Here is a 23,107-nt window from a genome sequence, read left to right on the forward strand (position 1 = left end):
TTCCTGAACGAAATCCTTTACTTCGTTTATTTTCCTCATCAGTTTGAGAAAAATTGGATACGGTTGTTGCTTGGAACAGCTGGAGAAGTAGTTACGGCGTGCAGTTCCGTATTTTAAAATAAGAATTTGTTGTTTTCCTATTAACAAGAGGAAACTCGTGCATGTTATCAGTAAAAAAATATTCCCTCTTATCAATACGAAGAAACACAGAAGTTTCTACATACGAAGAATACAATTTTTGATTTCTAACAAACAAATTAGACGTGTGACAAGGTGTAAGAATAATATTTTAATTGCTCCAATTTCTACCTCAATAATCCATCAATTTCCACCTGTCAGTTTCGATTTTCTGAACAAGTCTCTGAACAAAAGTATCAACGATCCAATCATTTTCTGCGACAGCATCAACAATCCATTGACGTAGAAAATAATCTCATCCTACGACATATCCGACAGTCCAATAATCCATCATAATGGCATTAATAATTAAACAATTCCCTGTAATAATTTTCTAATTTTCTTAATTCTCTGAATTTGCTTTTGCTTTTTTAAATTTAAAACGCCAAATGCCAATTAATCGTTCTGAAATGATCAGAGCACGAATTCAGTACACAAAGCGTTATTGCCAAAGACTGACGTCGATAAATACTCAATTACTGGATGGAATGCGCGATCAATGGCTACTCTGGCTTTGATAAAAATAATGGCGGTGAGAGATGGCTGGCGTGGAATGAAAACAAGCCAGCACGAGGTTGCATAGTGACGCAGCTCGAAAAGCAGACACGCGTGCCATTGTCGGCGCTTGTCCGCAGCACAATGCCGAAAGTTAGGTCCGTTGGCAATCGAAGGCCATTTGCGTGTGCCGCGAGTGAACAACCGGACAACGGCGCTTTGACACTGTAAATACAAACTAAAGTGCTAGTGACAAGACAAATTATTTGGGACGCGGCCAGGAACGCGTTTATCGCGCGTTCTTGCGGGCATATCGACTGTCCATAAACGACGTCGCATTAACCAACGTCGCAGCAACGTCGACAATTGGGTCAAGATGGTTAACAAATTTTCAGCAAATCGTTATTGTTTTCGCTAATAGTTGGAATTATTCGTGACCTCTCGGTGCAGGAGCAAATGAAATTAATTGCGACTGAAATTTCTTGTCGTTGTGAACCTATGATAAGATCGCCAGATTGTAAGTCTATTCTTAAATAAATGTCATTCGATAAAATGGGCATATTTACGAGAATTGAAATTTCGTTGGATGATAGTAGATTAACCTTCGATGTTTCTTTCATGGAACAAAAAAGTAATACATAGTTGGGAAGACCAAGCGGAAATCCCAGTATTTTTAATGCTAAATACCGTCACCTGTCGTGTCAGTGTTCATTAGATGGAATCTGTTGCGTGTCGATCTACATTTACATTTGAATAGTCGATGCCCAGAAATTTTTGCGTTTCTCTGTAATTGATCTGATCGTATCCTGATCGGTAATCCTTGAGAACGACTGTATTAATTACGGAGTCGTTACAGCGGCTAAGTAATTTCTGCAAAAAGAGCCACGTGTTTCCAGGTGATATGTTCATTGACATATAAAAAATTCGCTACAAAGTTTCACAATTTTCTAGAATGGAAAAAAAAACAGCGCAAGCGTCTGTGAAAACTTTAACAACCTGATAAAGAAATCAGTATTGAAGAAATTATTCAAAGAACTTCTGTACCTACACTTGGGGACCAACTATCGCGTTTATACAGGTGTCGAACAAACTGTCCTTACTCCATTTTGTCACGGGTGCAACAGAACGCATTGATCGCGTGGCAAGGTCGGGCAATCGTTCCCAAAATTTATCTGGGATGTCTCAACGCCAATGATTTATCGGCCAATTCTCGAAAGACCTTCGCTTGATCGCATTTTCGTTAATTATGATCTCGTTTGCCGTCTGGTTATTGCTTCGCTCGTTCCGTCTCTCTTTTAATTTAATTCACACATCTTAATAAGAATAAGCAGCTATTAAGTCGTTAAGCTGTTCACTTTGCTGAAATATTTACAGTTTCTTGAAGCTTCGCCTAAATCTTTGCATAATGTTTGAACGTTTAGTCCACTTGACTGGATCTTTGTATCTATTTAATTCCTTTACACCAGTAAATACTACTGAAAAATTCCAAGTATACTCGTATGCGTCACGATAGAAAAAAGTACAAAATTGAATTAAAAAAGAAATGTAGATTTGATGATTCAACTGATTCTGAGTTTGATGCAGAGAATTAAGTATAAGCAAGGGTTTACTGGAAAACTATGCAACAGTTGGCCAATTGGTGATCAGCCTCGATTCACAATCGGTCAGGGTTTCACATGCATGAGTTAGCAACGATCCGCGAAACGCCATGTCAAACAGATTTCCTTCGACGGGAAACCGGTTTACCAACATGGATTCGGTGTACTTGTGATCTGGCTTCTGATTGTCCACTTATCACTCCAGGATTCCTACGTCAGTGACACCGTTCGTATAACTAGATACTAGTTTTAGCGGGGACTGTGAAAACTTCTTACGCCATTTTGCAACGATTATTTGACATTAGAAACGCCAGCTTTTCCTTTTTTTCATATTCTTATGGAATAATACAAATCGTTTTATTTCATACGTCAAAAGGAGCCTGAGAATTTGTTACTAATTAAGTGCGAATATTTATGTAAATTCATATTTTTCGAAACTCAATTAAAAAACTGAAATAGATTCACAGTGATTAGTTTCTTTTAGATATTTTGAATATTTTTTCATATTACGTGCACCTGTTCTGTATATTTCTACATAATTTTTGCATATATCCATAGATATGTGTAAACCAGGCGTTATTATAAATAAACTACAAAATATATTCATTTTTCTTGAATCGCTAATTGAGTGAGTCAATAATTATACGAAAATGATATAGAAATTTAAAAAAAATAAATGTTTGTACAATTTTAGAGATTTTTATGAAATCTTATAGATTTTTCATAGAATGTATATAAACAAGAGTTTGTTTTCACAAGGTTTGCATCATCATACTCATCGATAATTTTATTATTAAAATAAAGATTCATATTCGTGTATAATATTTATATTTACTTGAATAAAAACTGTATACAAGAGACGCCGCGAGCTTATCTACAATAAAGGACAAAAAGACAATAGTCGAAGCTACGTCACTGCACAAAACACCGTCCCAAAAATGCGTCTTCCGGTCCATTAGCCCGAATATCAAAGAGAGTTAAAAAGAATCTGCAGAGCCAGAGACAACCCTTTCCCCCCAAGAAAAGGTTAAACGTGAATTCCAAAATTCCAGAAACGACACTTTGATCCAAATTCGTGACTCTAGAGATATTATGATTCCATTATGAAACTTGAACCTCTTACTTCAACCATAATCCTTAGAGCACAACCATAGAGGCGACATGACCACCATGTTCCAATCAATCGAACCACATCAAATATTCAGGTATCACAAAGAAATTCCTCTGGCGAGCTCATCATTCCCTGAATAGCCTTCTTCCTTACTCTCCTCGTTGGATCAGACTGTGCCTTGCTCGAATGGCTATGTCTACCCCTACTATGATGACGGTCGGACAAACTTTTCGTATTGTTCGACAAATGTGAAGGATTTCTGCAACGCGAATATGAACCAGACCGACTGACACAGGACATTGACATCCCACTATTCTTATTTGCCAGTTTTTGATCCAAATTTAAGTACTCCATTGTTGAAGATTCCAGACTGTTGCCCGAGTACACGCTATTCTGGGTTATGGAGGATGGTCTGCTTTCTAGCTTCGTCAAATGGTGATTCGTTTTTGACAAATGACATCTGGACTTGTTAAAATGGAATAGAGGAGTCCTCGGAGGCTCTGGGATGCCATTTGTGAACAGGATTGGCACGATCACCACTTTTTCATCTGTCTTAGCCATTTTTATGCCGGATAGATTTTTCAGTGTATCAGCCTTGCTATTATTTATCGATTCTGAAGATTTTACCAGAGTTTCTATCGATTTTTGGTCAATAGCATTCGAAGCTCGAAGTTGTTTCTTCATCTGCTTCCCTGAAGATTCATTTTGTCTACGATCTAGAATAGTCGTCATCGAATCTTGGTCCTTTTTCGAGACTACTAGTGAGACCTGACTACTAACGCGACTGCGATTTACGTAGCGAGTTCTACCGCTTCCTTCAGACCCGATAACCATCACAGAAGCTAAGATACTCTGATCCTGGGGCCTAATGAGGCTGCTGTTAGACTCGTTGTTGGAATGCTGAAATGTTCTACTTGTTCCTTCATTATACGAACTCTCACCTACAACTTTTCCATATGTATAGCGTTCTTCTACAGAGGTATTGACACTTATGACACGTAGATCGGGCCCAGAAGTAACAGTTGAGGCATCCAAAGTTCTAATTAGTTTCCCAGATCCACATCCAACCCCTGACGTCCCTGCTTGTGCCATTTTGTCCAATCTCTTAGTCACATTTTGGCATCTATGATCCGTTGTTCTACTAGAATCTAGTTTTGTCTCATTCTTTTTCGCAAACTCTTTCTTGGATTTATTAAATTCTGACTCGTCATAGTACTTAGAAGAGTGTGGTTTGTGATAATCAAAGGCCTCGTTTCTGTAAGGTCTGTAGCAAGAACTGCTGACAGATGGGATTAATGATCCAGATGGATCCTTGTCTACTGGGCCCCCAAAGTTAGCGTAAGAATTTCTCACAGAGGCGTAGTTATTATTATCTTCTATTCGCCAATCGCTGACTATGGTTGATACATTCTTTTCAACGTGTTTAGACGAACGGACTCGAGGAGCCATCAACGAATACGAGTCTTCATTTGTGAAGCTAATGTTCCTGCTGATAGGTTCTCTCATAGAGAAGGAATCCTGAGTCAGAAGAGTCTCTTTGGTCTTTGTGGCAGGTCCTAGCGTAGTGTAGTTTTTATTGCTTTGATATTGACCCATCAGACGAATGACCTCATTTCCTTTGGAGTCCTGACCAAAAGTCTCTGTTCTGCGCAGATAGTACCCAGACATGTCAGTTGATGGCGTGTACTGACAATAATGACTCTGCCTTGGCAGAGACGGGACATTGAGATTCAGGGCTCGGAACTTCCCACTAATTTCATTGAGTTGGTGCTGGAGGGGACCTAGTTCGCCATCTATCTTAAGAATTGCGTCCATGTCCTTGGTAATTCGAGGCTGCTGCCTCGGATGATGTAAACAAGAATGCCCCTTTTCTGGAATTGGGGGAAAGTAAAAAGATTTGATAGAAGGATGAGGATTCTCGGCGATGCCTATCAGATCGTCGTTTCCTTGCGTGTTTCTAGAATTCTTTGGTTCTTTGGTAGTGGACCCTATTCCGCCCGAGCATCTGCTGCTTTTTCTTTCTTGTTCGAATTCTTTAGAAGATATCTCCTCTGGTAATTCGAAGAATGTCACTTCCTTGGTACAACTTGGTGAATCGTTGCTGATGTTCTGAGCAGGATAGGATTATTTGGGATTGATGTAGAAAGAAAAACATGTAGATTCTAATTTTGTGATATTAAGTCTCTAGAAGACTGAGTAATTGGAGTGGAAGCCAAATGGATTGGCCAGTTAAGATTATTTCTTGTTTGCCACTTTTTCGTATCATGGAATCCCTACTTAGTGAGATCTCTACAGGGTGAGATGAAATTTGTGGTACAGACGAGGTCAGGAAGATCCTTTGGTCCAACATAATATGAAAATCAAAAATAATTTGAAAATGAAACTTGCAAAATAATTTCATCATTCTTGATTTTCATTTTATCTTGCATCATAATATCTTCGTGATCTCATACATATCACGAATTTTGTTTCACCCTGTATATATATCGACTAGACTGTTCATCAGAGACGTACGGCCGTATCTATACGCCCTTTAACGTAATCTCCCTCTTTCTTTTTTTGCCATTATACTCTCACTGTCTTGTGACTTACAAGGGTATCCTCCCTCATTCGCTTTTTTCTTTCTTTTTTTTTTTCTTACCAACATTCATCTTTGTCCTTTAACAAGGGTGGAATAGGAAAATAGCGGAGGATTAGATCAAAGAGAGATATAATTAGAAGAAAAATAAAGTTTGTAACGTCTTTCACAGAGTTAATATTTATAACAATATGGGCGACGTGATATGGGATGCTGATGAAGTTTTATGAAAAATAGAAAATAGCCAGGAAAGTCTATAAAAGGATTTAAACCCCAAGTATGAAAAATTATTTCATTGGTTCTGTTTTGATGAATAATCACCTGGAGCATAGGTAGCACGATTTTCGACTCTAGCTTCTTGGACTCGTAATTTTCATCGATCATCTCCATCACAAAAGTATCGGTTGAGCTGGTCTGGTTGGAAGCCGACGATAATTCTGGATTAATTCGAGTTACGATCATCTTCATTTTCCTTTGACGTGCTAAGGAAGACTCTGACATCATGGTTGAGCTTTCTTCTTCGTTCTCCTCTTTGGACGAGCTGGTGCTTTTTAACACTGGCATTGATTCTGACTTGGACAAAATTCTGGATGCTAAGACTGCTTCTTGATTGCAAGACGACTTCTCCGATGACTTTTCTTCCCTAGGTCTCGGATTCTCTGCTTCGTAGTCACAGTCTGAACCGATCTTCCTTAGATTCCTTGGCAGGATCTCTTTAATTTGCTTCCCTTGCATGTCACGGATTGCTCCTTCACTGGACGTCTCGTAATCTCCGTCTGATATGCGGGAAAGAAGATTACAGTGTGGCTTGTAAATTATGTTGAGTGAAATTTTCGCTTTTTGATCACTTTTCCATTGTTAACGTTGTTATGATAAAGAATAAATTGACTATATTGCTAATACATAAGAAATTTACCAATTAATTGGTTCCCAATTCGTTTACAATTTTATTATAATTTCGGAACCAAAATAAATATATTAAATTTTGTATGGTATGAAATATGATATTTAATTAGTTGATGATATTTTATACTATGACTGGTACATTGAGCCAATGCCCATTCATGTGCTCATCACAGTATACTAACGACTGTTCTATGAACCCGTTAGTTTCCACATAGATCATTTCTAAACGAAGCCTTGACTATGATTAATGCCACCAAAACCATGCCGCTCGTTAAACTTCTTCCTGCCAGGAAACTCTACCAGCGAAATCAATCATCTTTGACTTTATATCTCTATGTCGTTGAATTTTCATTTTGTCAGACACGGAATTTGTCTTAAATACTCTTTTCCTAGATCATCAAGGGATTTCTCAAAAAGAAAAAAAAAATTATTTTCAGGAATTTTTCCTTCTCGAAATTAAATAAAAAGATATTCTTTGAAACTCCATTGCTCATAGTATCGATCATTTTTAATATACACTGTATATTAAATATTTCTATCGCATTAAATACCAATTCCATCTTCCTTTTCAAATTTTCTTTTCTGCTCCAGGATTGCTTTTGTCCTATTAAACCCAGAAGTTCCTAGTACACTATGCTTCTACCATATAAACGAAGAATTATATTTTCCTCAACCTCTTTTATTTCACAATACCTCCTTTGATTTATTAAAGGAAAAATTAAATTTCTACGAAACCTCTTTATTCCGAGATTGCTTTTGGTCTATTAAGTCGAGAATTTTTTAATATGTTTCTACCACATCATACGCGAATTACATTCCTATCGAATCTTCATTTTTATTTAAAGATTATTGTTAATTTGCCAAACGAAGGGAAGCTGCGAACATTCTAGGGAATTAAAGATCATGACGAACCATCGGTCTCCGAAGCGCAAGTGGTCATGTAGCTGGCTCTGGCCTCGACTGACATCACGATCGAGAAGGTTAGGCTACCGATACCGCTGCATCTCTGTGCTCTCTTGCCTCTTTACCACAGATCTAATGGCGTCGATCAGAGGGACACGTGTCCTCGCGGCCCCCTGCTACCATAATTCAAAGAGATCGCGGTGGAAATCGCGAAATTCTTCCACGTACACACGTGATCCTGCGCGATTCTGACGAAGACAGCGACATTCGTGTGTCGCCGGACCAGTAATCGAATCGAACGATTGTTTTATCGAGACAGGTTTGTTTTCATTCGTCTTCCTTCACGTATCGTATCATAGCTGAAAAGCTTTCGTAGGTTTTTCGAAAGAATGAAGCGTATTTTTGCAAAAATGTATAACTTTGACTTTGCGAAGCTTTCATTTCGTTGGCTAGCTTTGACCTTTTGTATAAAAAGTTGGACGTTCCTTTGGACAAATAAAGGATAGTGTATGTTAAATGGTTGAATTTAATAGATGTAAGAAATAATTACAATTTTTTTAAATTCAATATTCAGTGTCAGTGAAGTGATTAATATAGAAATTTAATAAATTTTCCATTTTCCCTCTGTTTTAATACCGACTTTTTCATAACTATCAACGTTCAAACAAATGTTTCGAATTCAAAGCGTTTCCCAATATGAGATTTCAATCCGATTGAATCTTTTATGTTTTCTCTGTCCACCTAACATTTTGGTGAACCCAGTCTTTTACGTTATAAACGAAGAATGCAAACATTTCTGCTCTCATTTCGATATAATATTCCGTCGATTATTATTCACTTCGACAGTTCATCTCTATATTTCACTCATGAATTACATTCATTATTATTAGTATTAGTATTAAAATATTAATATTTCCAATATTTAACGTTTAAATTGACTAAAACCATTACACATTTAAATACGTTTAGTACACTTAATTATGTAACATGTGTACACAAATGATACAATTTCAAATGTAATTTTACAGAGGCCAAAATTATTTCACCGAGTGTTAAACATTTCAAACGTGTTACATCGTTGCCATAATCTGCGGTGAAAATGTTCACTGCAGTTCGAAACGAATTTCCCGCCGATCAAATCGATCATAAGGATCGTTAAAAACTTGACATCGTCAGCTCGTTGATATTTCGCGAGCATAAATACGAGACGACGATTCCAACAGACATAATTACGCATCGGCTATCTTGGTAGAGCAAGTTGGCAGATGTCCACGAGGAATATCGTTCGAAATGCACAGGCTATCGTAAATATGAATGATGATCGCGATACCGTAAATTATTCTGTCACCTATGACGTTCTGGACATTCTAAAATAATCGGGGGAAAACCTGTCCGTGCGACTGTTCGCGCGTTTCTCGAAACATATCATCTAACAATGTTAACAACGAAACGTTTCGCTTTTCACGTTCATACCAAATATAGAACAATGATCTTTCTTGCATGCAAGGAAGCCGTCGAATTTTTAGGACGAGGCTTTTCACCAAAAAATTTCATTCTATACTTTTTATTTCAATTGTAATTTCAAACAAACGATTTAACTGTGAATTAAATCAGTAATATTTCTAAATAAATAAAAATAACGCGTAGAAACTCTGATTTCAATGATACGATATTTAAAAAAAAAAAGCATTTTTTAATCAATAATCATAAATGCTCTCGTTCTGTAGAATAAAACACGATAACACGGTGATACATAAAACGAACCAATTATAAACTTTATCACGAAATACAATTCGATGCTTCTTAATGAATTAACGAATGTTTAATAATTTAATAAAAGCAAGGGAAAGTTTTTTGAAAATATAATAAAGTGGAAAAAGAAGAAATAAATGAAATTGTAATGTTACATGTTGTTTAAGAAAAAAGAAGCAACTTATTTTTTTCGTATCCAAATTGGTTTCAATAAGGATGTCGATAGAAATCGTCAGGTTTTATTTCCAACTACCATTGCCTTTTTGTCGATACCTTTTTGATACGTATCGAGTACGCTTCTGCATGTTACGTAACTCTCTATGCTCCGGTTTTTTAGCTTTTGTTTGAACGTTCCCTCTGAGCATTCACCTTGCTTTCCTCTATGCAAAGAATTTCGTGAAACGAGCAACGCTGCTTGTATTTTTGTGAATAAAAATGTCAAAGCGAATGTAGAAATTTGGGTTTGCGTATTTGAACCAGATCGATTGTTTAAACATGTCGTTAAATTATTTTCTCTACGTTCGAGAGTTCAATTTAATGGCTAAATAATCGAGTATTCTATATTTATTTGATATGCTGAGAAATTTTTAGTTTACTATTAAAAAACACCGAAGTGTATCGCGCGATAATGTTTGTAACCAACTCGTTTTGTGAATCGTTGGTTCGGCAACATTTATGAAAAAAGAGGCATGAAAATTGTAAGCTTTGTGGAACGAATATTATTTCCATTGACTACGAGCGTTTTTGTTTTCTATAATCTCGAGATTGTTGAACTTTTTCCAATTAAATCTAAAAACGCTTTTTCAGACGTCTCTCGCTGCACTAACGAATAAAAATAAAAAGCGTCACAGCACGAAACAAAAAATGTCCAAGTCCAATTAAAACTTCTCTCCCTTAAAACTTCGTTTCTACAATTAAAAAAAATACACGAGATAAAATAAGACGTGTACAGAATCGAAAGTATCGAATGGTCAAATGTATCATTCGTATAGAAAGTATAAAAAAAATTTAATTCCATTTTCTCACCAAATTAATTATTAATTATAATTGTTAGAAAAATGGTTAGAAGAATGTGAGGAAAAATGATCGAACTATAATTAGAGCCAGATTGCAATTGACTAGGATTAGAGATAAAATGAAATTTATATTTTGATTCCAATGAATAATCTCTTCGAACATCGATCGTATATTGCTCAAAATATTACCATGAAAGTTTCATTCTCTTAAAGACCGTTTCATCGAATTGGTAAATTCATTGTGCGATGGATTCGTAGTCACTTGAGAATGGATTAACGAAAATCGATGATCTTGCAAAGTCGAGTTACCCAAGCTAGTGTGAGATAATAGGTTCAACGTCTCTATTGCCCGCGTTAAATTGATCGACGTCCTCGAAATGAGATTTTAACGGAGTGGGAAACAAAACCAGGCCTGATAACCAATGCATCCACTGTGAAACAGCCGTCCAACAGAATTACACTCTCTATAGCACTTTTAATTGCCATTCATGACGAAATTTTTAATTACTCGATAGCGTCCAGTTAATCGTCCTTGATCGCTCCAATCATACATCCCGTGTATAAAAGTAATTTCTTAAAAAAAAAAGTATTGGAATCTTGTATACGATCGACTAATTACGTAATTAATTAATTAACATTACATAAACACAATCTACAGTCATTTTTTGTTCATGCTCCGTTTCAAGAGCAGAAATATTTTCTTTTTAATTCATATTTCGGTCGAGATGTTTTAGCACGAATCGTTTCTCGCTCTTTTCATGTTTTCTTTATAGACGAAAGAATGCTGTTTTCCATGATCTCCTGAAAAAATTATTGGCTTTGTAAATCACGGTTCGAATCACGTATTAATAACGATAGTAAACGATCGTTTGTTACAGACAGACTATTTGTTAACTGTTACGATGTTTTTAAAACTACCGATGTATTTAAATCAAGATTTGCATATAATGTAACTACACGAAAGAAAGCGCACACCTTTAAAAACTTCACGTGACCCAATTTATCGACGACGGACACATCCGTTCTGCTTTTCAAATTCTCTCCGCACCAACTTCGATTCATACTTGTCCGAAAGATAAATTTATTCCCACGTAGAAGATCAATGACTCTGACAATCGTCAAATAGCTCGGCGCGCGAGAAAAAATTGCCAGAACCTCAGTTTCCACGTTCGTTCGATCCTTCCTCTCTTTCATATCGCGTCTGAGTGCCGAAATTTTCTGGTCAAATTAATTACCAAGGAGAACCTTCGTGTTATATAATCGAACTTCTGTGTCAAAGTATTTACGATCGCGCTAATTAAACTGCCAAAGAGAAACTGAAAAATGATTTATTGGGTTGGCAACTATCTTTATTATTGCAGAAATTGTCTTTTAAATATTAATTTCCCTAGAAATAAGAACATAGATATCTCAGCACAACGTACATCGCGCGAGGTTATTACAGCAAAAGCACGTTATATATATAAGTTCCCACGTAGAAGCACTCAGGAATAATTAATTTCCCTGAAAAATTGTAATTTTGCAGAAATAATTTAGGCTGCAGGAATCGATCTTACGAAGTAACTTTTTCATTAGACGAGTCTGCTGAGTAGTTGATAGAATAGTTTCGAGTTTCATAGTACACAAATAATTGTTCCCACCAACACCATGAATCGCAACGTTCACAATGTTAGCAGGAAGTCATTACACACGATGCAATTGCGCAAGTAGTATTGCGTATCGACCAATTGCGACTCGCTACTCGGCGATTTTTATGCATTTCTGATAAATATGTATAGAGATACTTAAAGTTATTGCCTAAGTAAATATACATATGTATCAAACGCATGCATTTTTCTTGCAAATACAATCTGAAACTAATCTAATTGATCTTTGACAATCCCCGATTTGGAAAACCAAACTATTAGTTTGTCCAAAAAGTGTGTTTCTTTTACAAACCCGTTTTTCACAACGATGCATCTTTATACGAACATAAAACCTAATCTGTCGAACGTTGTGATCTTTAGTTTGATAGAACAAAATGGATCATATGTGATTCGATAAAATAATATAATTGTTATGCATCCATTATTTCCTTATAAAACGAAAGAAACTTTTCGGACGACCTGATATAAATTAGAATTCCAACTCAATTTTCTCACGTGTATAACTTCGTATCAGATCAGAATTTTAATCCAATTATCATTTAATCGACGAAAGAAAAATAGCAAAAATTGAAAGAAAAATTCGACAAATTACGGAAAGGTTAGAAAACATTCCTGACAAGTGTCACCATTTCCCAATTTCATCTGGAAATTATAAATCCGTGGGAAAACGTAGATCTCTACGTGTATTTAGATAATAGCAGAAACTGTAGGGATTTGAATAAGATGTAGCTTGACGTGAGAGCATATGCGATGAATATAAAGTGACCCTCTTCATACCGTGTCGTTGAAATTTTGCACAGTATGGTATCGGGTTCTTGGCGAGGTAGTTTCCGGGATGAGGAATAGCCTGGGTTAGATTGTCTGCATATCTTCGCAGCCACGTCCCAAAAGGGACCCTACATATCCTTAAATAACATGAAAAACCCAGCTCTCACTTTCTTACTCGCATACTTGATTTAGACATGAAAAATGTGAAAACCAAAAAAATTGGTGTGTTCCTAAAGCTATGAAAATGTATATTTTCTATATTCCGTACAGTTCATCGTAAATCATCGATATTTCATATAATGAAACTGTTGTTATTTCTCTATTTAGAGGTAGAATCACAATAGCTATCATTTTATTCTTTGGATAAATCTATCACATCATTCTGAGCCTAAAAACTTTTATTGCACTTTTTTACATGGACTAGGGATAAAAACAAAAGAATATCTTAAACCTATCGATTGTATCTAGAACTATCTTCTAGTTACTATTTATTGTAACTGGCGCGTCTGCACATAGATGGCGAGCGCGTACTCGCGTTGTCAGTTTCAACAGAAATAATATTTTTGTGAAAGACAATTTTCATAAATTAATCTGTCCGAAGATTAGATTTATCTGTAATATAAAGTTGAAGTAAATTGCATCAATTAAAGTCTTGTGCAAAGCAGTTCCAACGCGGAAATATAAACGAAGAATCGTTTATTTGTTAGGAGTTGCCTTTCGAATTCGAAATCATGATTCGATACTTTGTATCAGATACGCTTGATGCAGATTCGATTTTTGTCTCTCTATATCTACCTCACTCGAGGCGCTGCATTTCGATTGTCCAGTTATTTCCAGCGAAGGCTCCGCCTTTCATAAAGTCACGCTTATTATTAATCGTCATCCGCGAAGACATTTATTACACCTTTTACCAGAACCAGAATTTTTATCCCTCGTAATGAACGTGTACAAGATGTAACCATTTGGAAAATCGGTCATGTTTATCGCCCTCGTTAATTAAATATTCTTGGTTACCTTTCATCATACAGATAGAGCACATTTCTATACATGCACCTATATTGCACGTGTTGTATTTGATATGTTAATTTATCGTGGAATTTATTTTCGAAATAAAGGGATGTAGAAATGCTGTTTGCGAAATATGTATGACTTTCGTTTAGTTGTTTTCTACTATTCCTATTTTTTCTGCAGCATATACTGTTAAACCTGAGACGGACTCGAATTATTAAAGTTAATATAAAATTGAATACATTTTCTGGAACGGTAATTTTATTATTTAAATTCTCTAAAATAAAAATTTCAGTGATATTTACTGTACTCTCGCGTTACCGTACAGTAATTTCAGAATACATCACACGCTTTATACTTTTTAAAATAGACAGACTCATAAAACTTTTACTTTCCCCCATCTGTCTCAGAATTTTCCACGAATACCAAAAGTTTTCCATGATATTTTTTCCCGAGTACGAAAATCACCAAAAAGTACTATCGCAACTCTCAAATAACCTTCACAAAGCTTTTTAAACACTCGTGCGATCTCAGCGCCAATAATTCCAGTAGCCAACGGTTCTGACCTAACCTTAAAAAAAAATCCGTAAATTCGCTTCCTGATTACAAAAGACGCGCGTGAGATATGATAGCGGGAGCATTACGCGTGCACGACATGCGATACGATCCAGAAACTGATCAGAAGTAGGCGAAGAATTACGGTGATGTGCGTGTAACGCGGAATCGCTCTGTTTCCAACGACTGCGGTTGTATCGCGGATCAAAGAGATCGGATGAAACGTTGACAGAAAAATTCGATGGAGAGTACTCTGATCAGGGCGTGAACGATCGCGTATTCAGTGAAAGTGATTGTATCTACCTGTATAAAACAGGGACCTGGACCGAATGATGGCACATTCGAAGCTGTACTTACGAGACAAGCAACTATGAAGACGTTCATAGTAAGTAGAAAGATATTCTTTAGTGAATTTCTTAGACTCTGATATTTTACGTGGACGAAACTTTAAAACGACTTGCGAGGCTACCAGAAATTTTTAGTTGTTTGAGTTAGACCTTGTAATTGTGCAGAACAGCTCAGTGTCTTTTGCAAATACAAAGTGGCAACATTGGAATTGTGCTGTCGAATGTTACTCAGTAAAATTAATATAAAGATGGATACAAAATTTAATAATTTGATATCACAAATATACAAAAGTTTTATTGTGCAAAATGGAATATAAAATCTTTGAAAAAGCAATAATTTTACGTTACAAATACACGAAATTATAATTATACGAAATTAATATGAAATATTCGAGAGAATACTAATTTCATATTACAGACACTCAAAATTATACTCACACAGTAATTAAATATTTGAAAACATCAATTTTGCATTACAAAGTATCTGAAAATTTTACTCTATTCAACATTTCGCAGTTCATTTTCAACATTTCTTGGGCGATATTCGCACAGCGGCCGCAATTGCATTTAACACCCTGGCAAACTCAAGAAATCGATACCTGTCTTCATTGAAACTTCACTACTCCTGAATTTTAAACTATCAGCTTTTCAAGTTCCAAAGATCCATTTCTAAAAGGACCGACACTACTTCCTTTTCCTTCTTGAACTTAACTCACTTTCTAATCCATAGAAGAGCAGTCTTCATGAAAAATTCAAACCTTAAAAATTATTCGTGTAGTTCTGCCTTTTGGTGCCCGCCACTATTGCTAGCGGAGTTGAATCAGGAAAGCCAGAGAAGTCGAAGAGAGGCGTTCTTCTAGGCACAGGAGGACTTGGAGGATCATCAGGAGGCGTAGACCTGGGTTATAGTACTACCTATGGCGGAATTTCGGGAGGATACACTGGAGGATTATCAGGAGGACTGGCTGGAAGCCTCTCGAGTGGACTTCCAGGATTACAAGGCTCTCTTAACGGTGGCCTAGTTGGACCTCTGTCAGGGAGCCTGACTGGAGGACTATCTGCAGGGTTAAACGGGGCTCCAACTGAAGGTGGGATTCGCACTATCGCCCAACAAGTGCCAGTCGTAATTCCCCAACCCTATCCAGTGCCCAGGCCTGTCCCAGGTCCCTGGTACGTGAGACAAAATCTGCCTCTCGTCAGGGAAACGTCACTTCGCACGCCTCAACAAACCGCACTGACACTCCATAGGTCCACAGGCATTTCTCAGGCTGTTAGAGTGCCAGTCTCAATCCCGCAACCTATCTCTATCCCTCAACCTGTTCCTGTGTCTGTCTTGATACCTGTATCTTCAGGATCTATCGGAGGATCTGGTCTGACTTCTGGAGTCACTAGTGGCCTCGGCTCTGGTTTGAATTCGGGTATCACTGGTGGTCTCAGTGGCTTCAGCGGAGGGTTGAATACTGGTTTGGGATCCAGCTACGGGTCTGGCTTGACCTCCAGTTACGGATCAGGCCTGGGATCGAGCTACGGATATGGCCTAACCTCTAGTTACGGATCTAGCTTAGGTTCCAGTCTTGGCTCCTCAGGCCTCAGTGCTGGATATGGGTCAGGATTGGGCTCTGGTCTAGGTGCTGGCCTTGGCTCTATTAGCATCTCTCCTGGAGTTGGTTTAGGATCTGGATTGAGTTCTGGGCTTGGTTCCGGACTTGGAACCAGTCTTGGCTCTGGAATTGGCACTCAGGGGTTGACTGCTAATCTTGGAGCTGGATACGGAGCTGGGTATGGATACGCTTCGTCTGGTGCTTTAGGAGGAGCTACTCTGGGAGCTGGTTCTCTTGGGGGTGGGGCACTAGGAGGAGCCAGTACGATCATTATAAAGAAACACTGAACTGATGGATCGAGCAAAGGCATACTGTACAGTTGGCGGTATTCATGTAAATCCCTTTTCTAGAGCTTGCGATAATCTTTATATTTTTGTACACTTTGATAAAATTATATTTTTGTATGATACTTAAAGTATGGCGTTGTTGATCAACCTCTTCACTAAAACGATTATTCTAACATGCTCGTATAATTATAATTATTATGAGAATGAAAATTATATTATTGTACAACAATTGATTGCAAATTTCTAAGGTAGTGAATCGTTTTTTCAATCGCAAACTATAATTCTCGTGACATAGAATCGCGAAATAATGAAAAGGCTCGCTGAGATAGTATAGGTACCAAATTTGCACCGAATGATAGGAGAAGGTAGGTTATATTAAAACATCGGTGTATAGACGAACAATGGTAGTTCTTCAAGCCGATTGGTCAACACGGAGCTCATGTGGGGTGGGATTACGTCAGGAACGATCCTTTCACGTTATAACGTGAAGCACTTCCCGAGCTTCCACACGAATCAGGTCATCGTTTCGAATCCCAACCTCTCTATGAAGCTAGGACGAAAATCGAACCCGGTTGTTACCTCACGGGAGTAACGAAACCAGTCGATACATTTTCCAGTGCTTCTATCTTTTCAACATTGGAAATATAGATAGCAGTCGGTTATAATTTCACCTTGTGCTTTACTCAGCTTTACTCAACATTTTATCGACAGCTGCTGTTGGTAATGCTGGAAACTAGAGTTATCAGCAGCTACCAGCTGTATATCGAACGCAGTGTTCTAACTTATCTACGTATGATAAGTAAATGTAACGTATGACAATATCATATTATTATCATTACTACTGAATTACTTCCTGTTAAAGATTGTACAATTTAAGAAAAAAGAAACAGATATTGTTCGACTTACGTATTTTCAACCACCCAACGACAAAGAAGATTCAATTTGCACTCACCTGAAACAAAAAGAAAAGGAGGTCGGTCATTTGTTACGTCAATTCTACGAAACATCTACATTTTACATAAATCAAATTGAACAGCGACAAGGGACAGTACGTCGGCATAAAGATAAATCGAATTCTCGGCGAATCAGCCATTCAAATGGGATATTTTCTGTCAGTTGAAGGACGAGCTAAAAGAGATTTCTTGTTGAAACTATATCTGCTACCAAATCTTGCTTATTTTTCCATTGATATCGAGACGAGAAGGATAGAAACCAGAACACGGACGAAATGCGGAAATGGCAGGCACAAAGCCGCGTAATTATCGTTTTTCAGGCACCGTTACCACGTTGATTGCCGCAAAAAGTGTCGTTGTTCTTGCGTGGTAAGTTCTCAGTGTTCTTCTGGATTCTATCGCAGGATGTTTAAATATTCATTCACGGTCACCAAGGATGTGACTCCATATGAGAAAATAGGTATAAAATACGGAACAGAATCTTTTCATTGTGAATCGTTCGCGTTGCTGACAAATTTTTTAATTCGATTTTCCCGAAAACAAAACGTTGCATTGTACGAAAAATATGTTATTCCGCATTTTCGATTTACCTTCTCGCGTAGAATCATCCCACTGTTGACTGTAGCATAATTACTGTCATAGCCGGACTACCGGGAAACGCACTGCATTTACGAGGCAAGCGCGGAACGTGGTAATTCTTTTTCAGCCGGAGACGGTTTCTCCCGCGGCTTAGTGCCGCTTGCTGATTAAGAAAGTTTTCGAAAATAAGCAGGAAACGCCGGAACGTATGGAAAGGAAGTTCCAGGTCCTCGTTAACGAGGTAAACGACGTTCTGATGGAACTGCTGATGAAAATTTTTACCCTCCTTTCTCTCTCTCTCTCACCTGCAATTTTTCCTAGTAATATGTTTTCTAATTTAAAGACCATCCGAGGGTATAGCGGATTACGAAGGAACTATTATAAAACGAATTCGTGGAATTATCTATCGCAATCACACTTCGTGGGAAGAAGGAGATATAAGTAGCGCAAGTAGAATGGGGACGTGCGTGGTCGGGCATATCGCCTTCGCCTTCACAGCTACTTCGTTTGTTGGTCTAGTAATTTCTAGAAAAGATTATTCATGTTTATGAATAGCAAGGAACAGTGTGCAGTAGTCTACACAGAATACACGTATAATAAAACACATATAATAAAAATGCAAAATATAGTAGGTAGTATAGTAGGTAGTATAGTAGGTAGTATTAGTATAGTAGGTAGTATAGTAGGTAGTATAGTAGATAGTATATAGTAATGGCGAATTTTGTCATTAGATGGTAATGACAATTTTCTGCTCAGTTCTTTAACATTTTCACACGACTTTGACGCATCGTATTAATTTTCTTTTTTTTTTTTTTTTTTTTTTATTTATTTCGACGTAAGTATAAGGTACTATACGAAACTTAGTAGAGTTGCTATTACGTAAAAACGTTGGTAAAAAATTCAACACGTCAAGTAGCATTGTCGAAATATTTATAGTCAGCGGTCTATTGATATAAAGTTTCAGTTTCTTAGGACGAGGAAATAACGTCCATTGTGGGAAGCGACGGTCGATGGTTTTGCATACTTCATGTTCGGTTGCGGTTGCGGAAACTCGGTATACAATCGGTGAATAAATTTGTAGCCATCGTAGGTATCGACTTTCTGATCTTCCAGCTGACTTGCCGCAGACCGGATAAACTTGGATTATTTGTCATTTTATTTTTCCAAAATCTAAATTCGTCCGTGGCTCCATTAGAAAACTTGGTCGCGTAATGAAATCTTCGTTTCAAGAACCAGCGTACAGAAACAACTTTGCAAATGCAACTTTCAACTTTACTTTTCTTATTTTCAACGTCTCGAGGCCAGAAGTTTGTCGGCAATGCCCTTAGAAGATGTTTAACTCGATTTTAAATTATCTCCGGCCCCGAGACATCGATTTGTGCAATTCTCGTAACATTTATCCCACTACTTCGAAAGCAAACCTCACCGATAATTACTCACGAGTATCGTGCTATGGTTGCCAAATGGTACAAATAGCCTAAGAAGTATCGGCCGAACAATATTGTGAAAAAGCCTAAGTGCCGTCAGGTGAAAAGGGTCTGCAAACTTCAATGTGTCGTCGGTCCTTCAATCGAACAGTTACATGGAAAAAAGACCTACGTGACCATGACCGTGGTCGGTTGCGGAACACGTACATGGTGGGGCTATGGGAAAAGACAAAGGGATGCTTAAAGAAGGACCAACCAGTCGTTGCCTGAGAGTCGAGTCGTGACGAGTCGTCGTTAACTGAGGGTCGAATCGCGAGGAGTGGTGAGTTGGGAGTCGAGATGCGAGGATTCTAGAATTAAGTTGTCGAGTTGTTATGAGTTGTGAACTGTTAGTTGTGAGTTGTGAGTTATCCATTTAGCTGTCTTAGCTATAGCGCATTTACTTCACGTTAAATAACCATCGTTTCCTGTTTAATCCAATATAAATAGATCCATCTATCAATAAACTTATCACATAGGATATAAATCATTGGAAAGCCTAATTTCTAATATTTTTGAATAAAAAAAATCCTATAGTATTATAAAATCGGAAAATTTAATCTTCAAATTTACGAGACGTTCACAAATTTACGTAAGAACTTTCAAGAAACGTTCAATTTAGCATTGGCCGAATTTACTTTAGCTCTAGTTTTGAGCAGTGGGATCGAAAATTAATCTTGAAAGTTCGCTAGCATTTACAAAGATGCGTATCTATTTCGTGGAAAGTCTGTAAATGTCAACGGCGAAACCCGAGCGAACACAGTCAATTACGTTGATGATGAAAAGTTGAAGGAGACCGTCTCGTCTCTAATCTCACGTAGATCGCGTGCAAGTTTAAAACTTGCGGATACTTGATCGACTTTTGTTTGCAAGACAAAATCGAATTCGAGAACCTGTTATCTTCTGTAACGCGATAACTGGCCGAAAATCTGCTGTCCTGCAACTCTCAAACATTCTACCTGAAACATTATGCGCTTCTCTTTCGTTCCCTGAACGTATCTTAAACTCGACAAACGTATTTTCTTAATATCCGACGAATAATTTTATCGCAAACTTAGTCACTCACCAACGCTATTTACTGACCTAGACATACTTAAATTTCGATTTTAATAATTTCGATCTACGGCAATTTTAACAATTCCGACCCAAGAATCGTACTAACTTCGATTCACCGATATTACAAACTCCCATCCAATAATTTCGATAAACATCGCTAATAAAATACATCAATAAAGAACATACATCAAATAAATATTTGTTTCGCCAATACATCGTCATTTCGCGATCGAAACGAGCAGAGAAAGAACTAGAAATTCCCCGTTTGCCATCTGTTTGAACGACCTCGATCGTCGAGGTAACACGGGTGTCAGCGATTAATTAATTAAACGAAAACGTTCGCTCTCGAATAGCAGAAGCAGAATTAACGAAACTGCGACACACCATCGAGATCCAACGCGGTCACTCGAACAATCTCAATTCCGGTGTAATCAGATCAGGCTTGGCGAGCGTACCTCGACAAAGACACCATTAATTAACGAATTAAACTAACTTGTAATTACCGAGGGACTAACTTGACACCAAACAGGCCGATTTATTAGCAGGGAAACAGTAGGTTGCAACTAAATAGTTTCTCAACGGCACCTGCATCTCTGTGTCGGACGTCGAGGTGCAACGGCGTACAGCTGGCCGAGATTCAGTTTAGCCGTGTAATTACAACTTTTCTTATTAACCATGAGCGGTTCGTTCGCGCGTGACACGGTGCCAGGTGCTTCCGGTTCGTTGGAAGATCTTCCCAGCAATTTCCACTAAATAGTCGATCTGTCGATCGCTAATCGAGATAAGCACCGCGCAAGTTGGGCTATGCTTTCAGCCAAATTCTCACGATGTTGATATTCTTCGAGATATCGGACGAGAATCGCTGCAAATTTCCTTGCAATCGAATTTTTACCATTTTGATGATTTTGATATAGGAAAGAGTTTCCTATGTATTAAATTAATTACTTTAATTACATGCGATCGTTACATTTGAATTTGCTGCGAATTATCGACTAAAGAACAACCGGTCAGGTCAAACCGATCGGTCGATATCGCGTACCTCGAATGAATTAACGCTCAAGGTGGAGCAGGTTTAATAGATCGAGTGTTAGAATAATCTAGAACTGTATTTGCACTTGTTGTATAAACGTAAATTGTGATGTTATGAACACTGTGCTGGTAAGATCTTGTGTCTTGCTGGTCCTTTCTCGGGGCTTTTTACCTGACCTCGGAGTCATTAGGTTCCTAATTGAACTTGAATTCCCTAAAGAAGAGAATGGACCTGTTCGTGCCATAAACCAACGACCACTCAAAATTCCGAACAGAATTCTTCCAAAGATGTTTCAACGGCTAGGAAATAATTAAATTGCAAGTAAGAAAGGAAAGGATATGCATTTTACGAAACAGTAGGACTAACGACGAAGTAGAAAGGAAGTTTGAAGGGAAATGAAAGAAGAAGGAAACGTAATAACAATGACCGATGCAGCTTACCGCTAAAGCGTGAACGTTAGCTGATATCAATTTATCGCATGACGTATCACAGTACAACATCGTACTGTGTGCACATGTTAAGGAAGACAAGGGGGTGGTTTACTTGCAGCACCTTCCAACCCCGTACCCGTCTTTCTCAACGTGACAGCATATTCGTGCCGTGTTGAACGATCTATGTATACCCGGTGTATCCGGAACGATATTTTCCAATGTACAATTTTACATGTACTTTACCGTTCGAAGGTACATTTTTAAACGTCTCTGAAAAATCGACCAATATTTTTCTTTGATAGGGTATCTAAACCCCAATTTTCTCATTCTTAGGTCGGCAATTAAGTGATTGCGGATTTTGTCATTAGGTGGTATTGACAAAATCCGCAATCACTTAGTTGCCAAGCCAATAATTACGCTCGTGAAATTACGGATTTTCCATGAGCTGCCATAGTCCAGTAGTCGCGTTATACAGGGTCCTATTGCGCTTCGACAAGTATCGAAGCACCCAGTGCATAAGGTAGAACCCACACGCGCTCACACGTGTCTCTGGATCCACGGCTATGCATTCACAGCATCGCCTACACATTTAAAAAAGCATGGAACAAGCGAGCTCGATCAGCCACGGCTGATGAACCCTGTGTCAGCCTTTTCTCTGTGTGTAGCGCAATGGTCGGGGGTTGTTTCACAGCGGCCTGTGACTCCGTGCACTATGGACACGTCGATGCGCACACGCGGGGGTGTTCCACTGACAGTGATCAAAGACAGCTGACAGAGAAAGGGGAGTCAGAGTGAATGAAGATGGAAGGAACAAAATGGCGAGAAGGAAGGGTTGAAGCGAGTG

General features: G+C 37.9%; 2 protein-coding genes across 2 annotated transcripts in view; one reads left to right on the forward strand and one right to left on the reverse strand.

Moving 5' to 3' along the window:
• The window catches only part of LOC100648035 (cAMP-specific 3',5'-cyclic phosphodiesterase), a 359,695-nt gene that overhangs the window by 270,583 nt on the left and 66,005 nt on the right, over positions 1 to 23,107 (reverse strand). The window lies entirely within an intron of this gene.
• LOC105666615 (fibroin heavy chain-like) lies at positions 14,098 to 17,111 on the forward strand. The gene is made up of 2 exons (XM_012317597.3): positions 14,098 to 14,898; positions 15,639 to 17,111. The coding sequence occupies exons 1-2, from the start codon at positions 14,884 to 14,886 to the stop codon at positions 16,746 to 16,748; spliced, it is 1,125 nt and encodes a 374-aa protein (XP_012172987.2). The 5' UTR covers positions 14,098 to 14,883; the 3' UTR covers positions 16,749 to 17,111.

This window comes from Bombus terrestris, chromosome 16, assembly GCF_910591885.1.
Source record: "Bombus terrestris chromosome 16, iyBomTerr1.2, whole genome shotgun sequence".
NCBI lineage: Eukaryota > Metazoa > Arthropoda > Insecta > Hymenoptera > Apidae > Bombus > Bombus terrestris.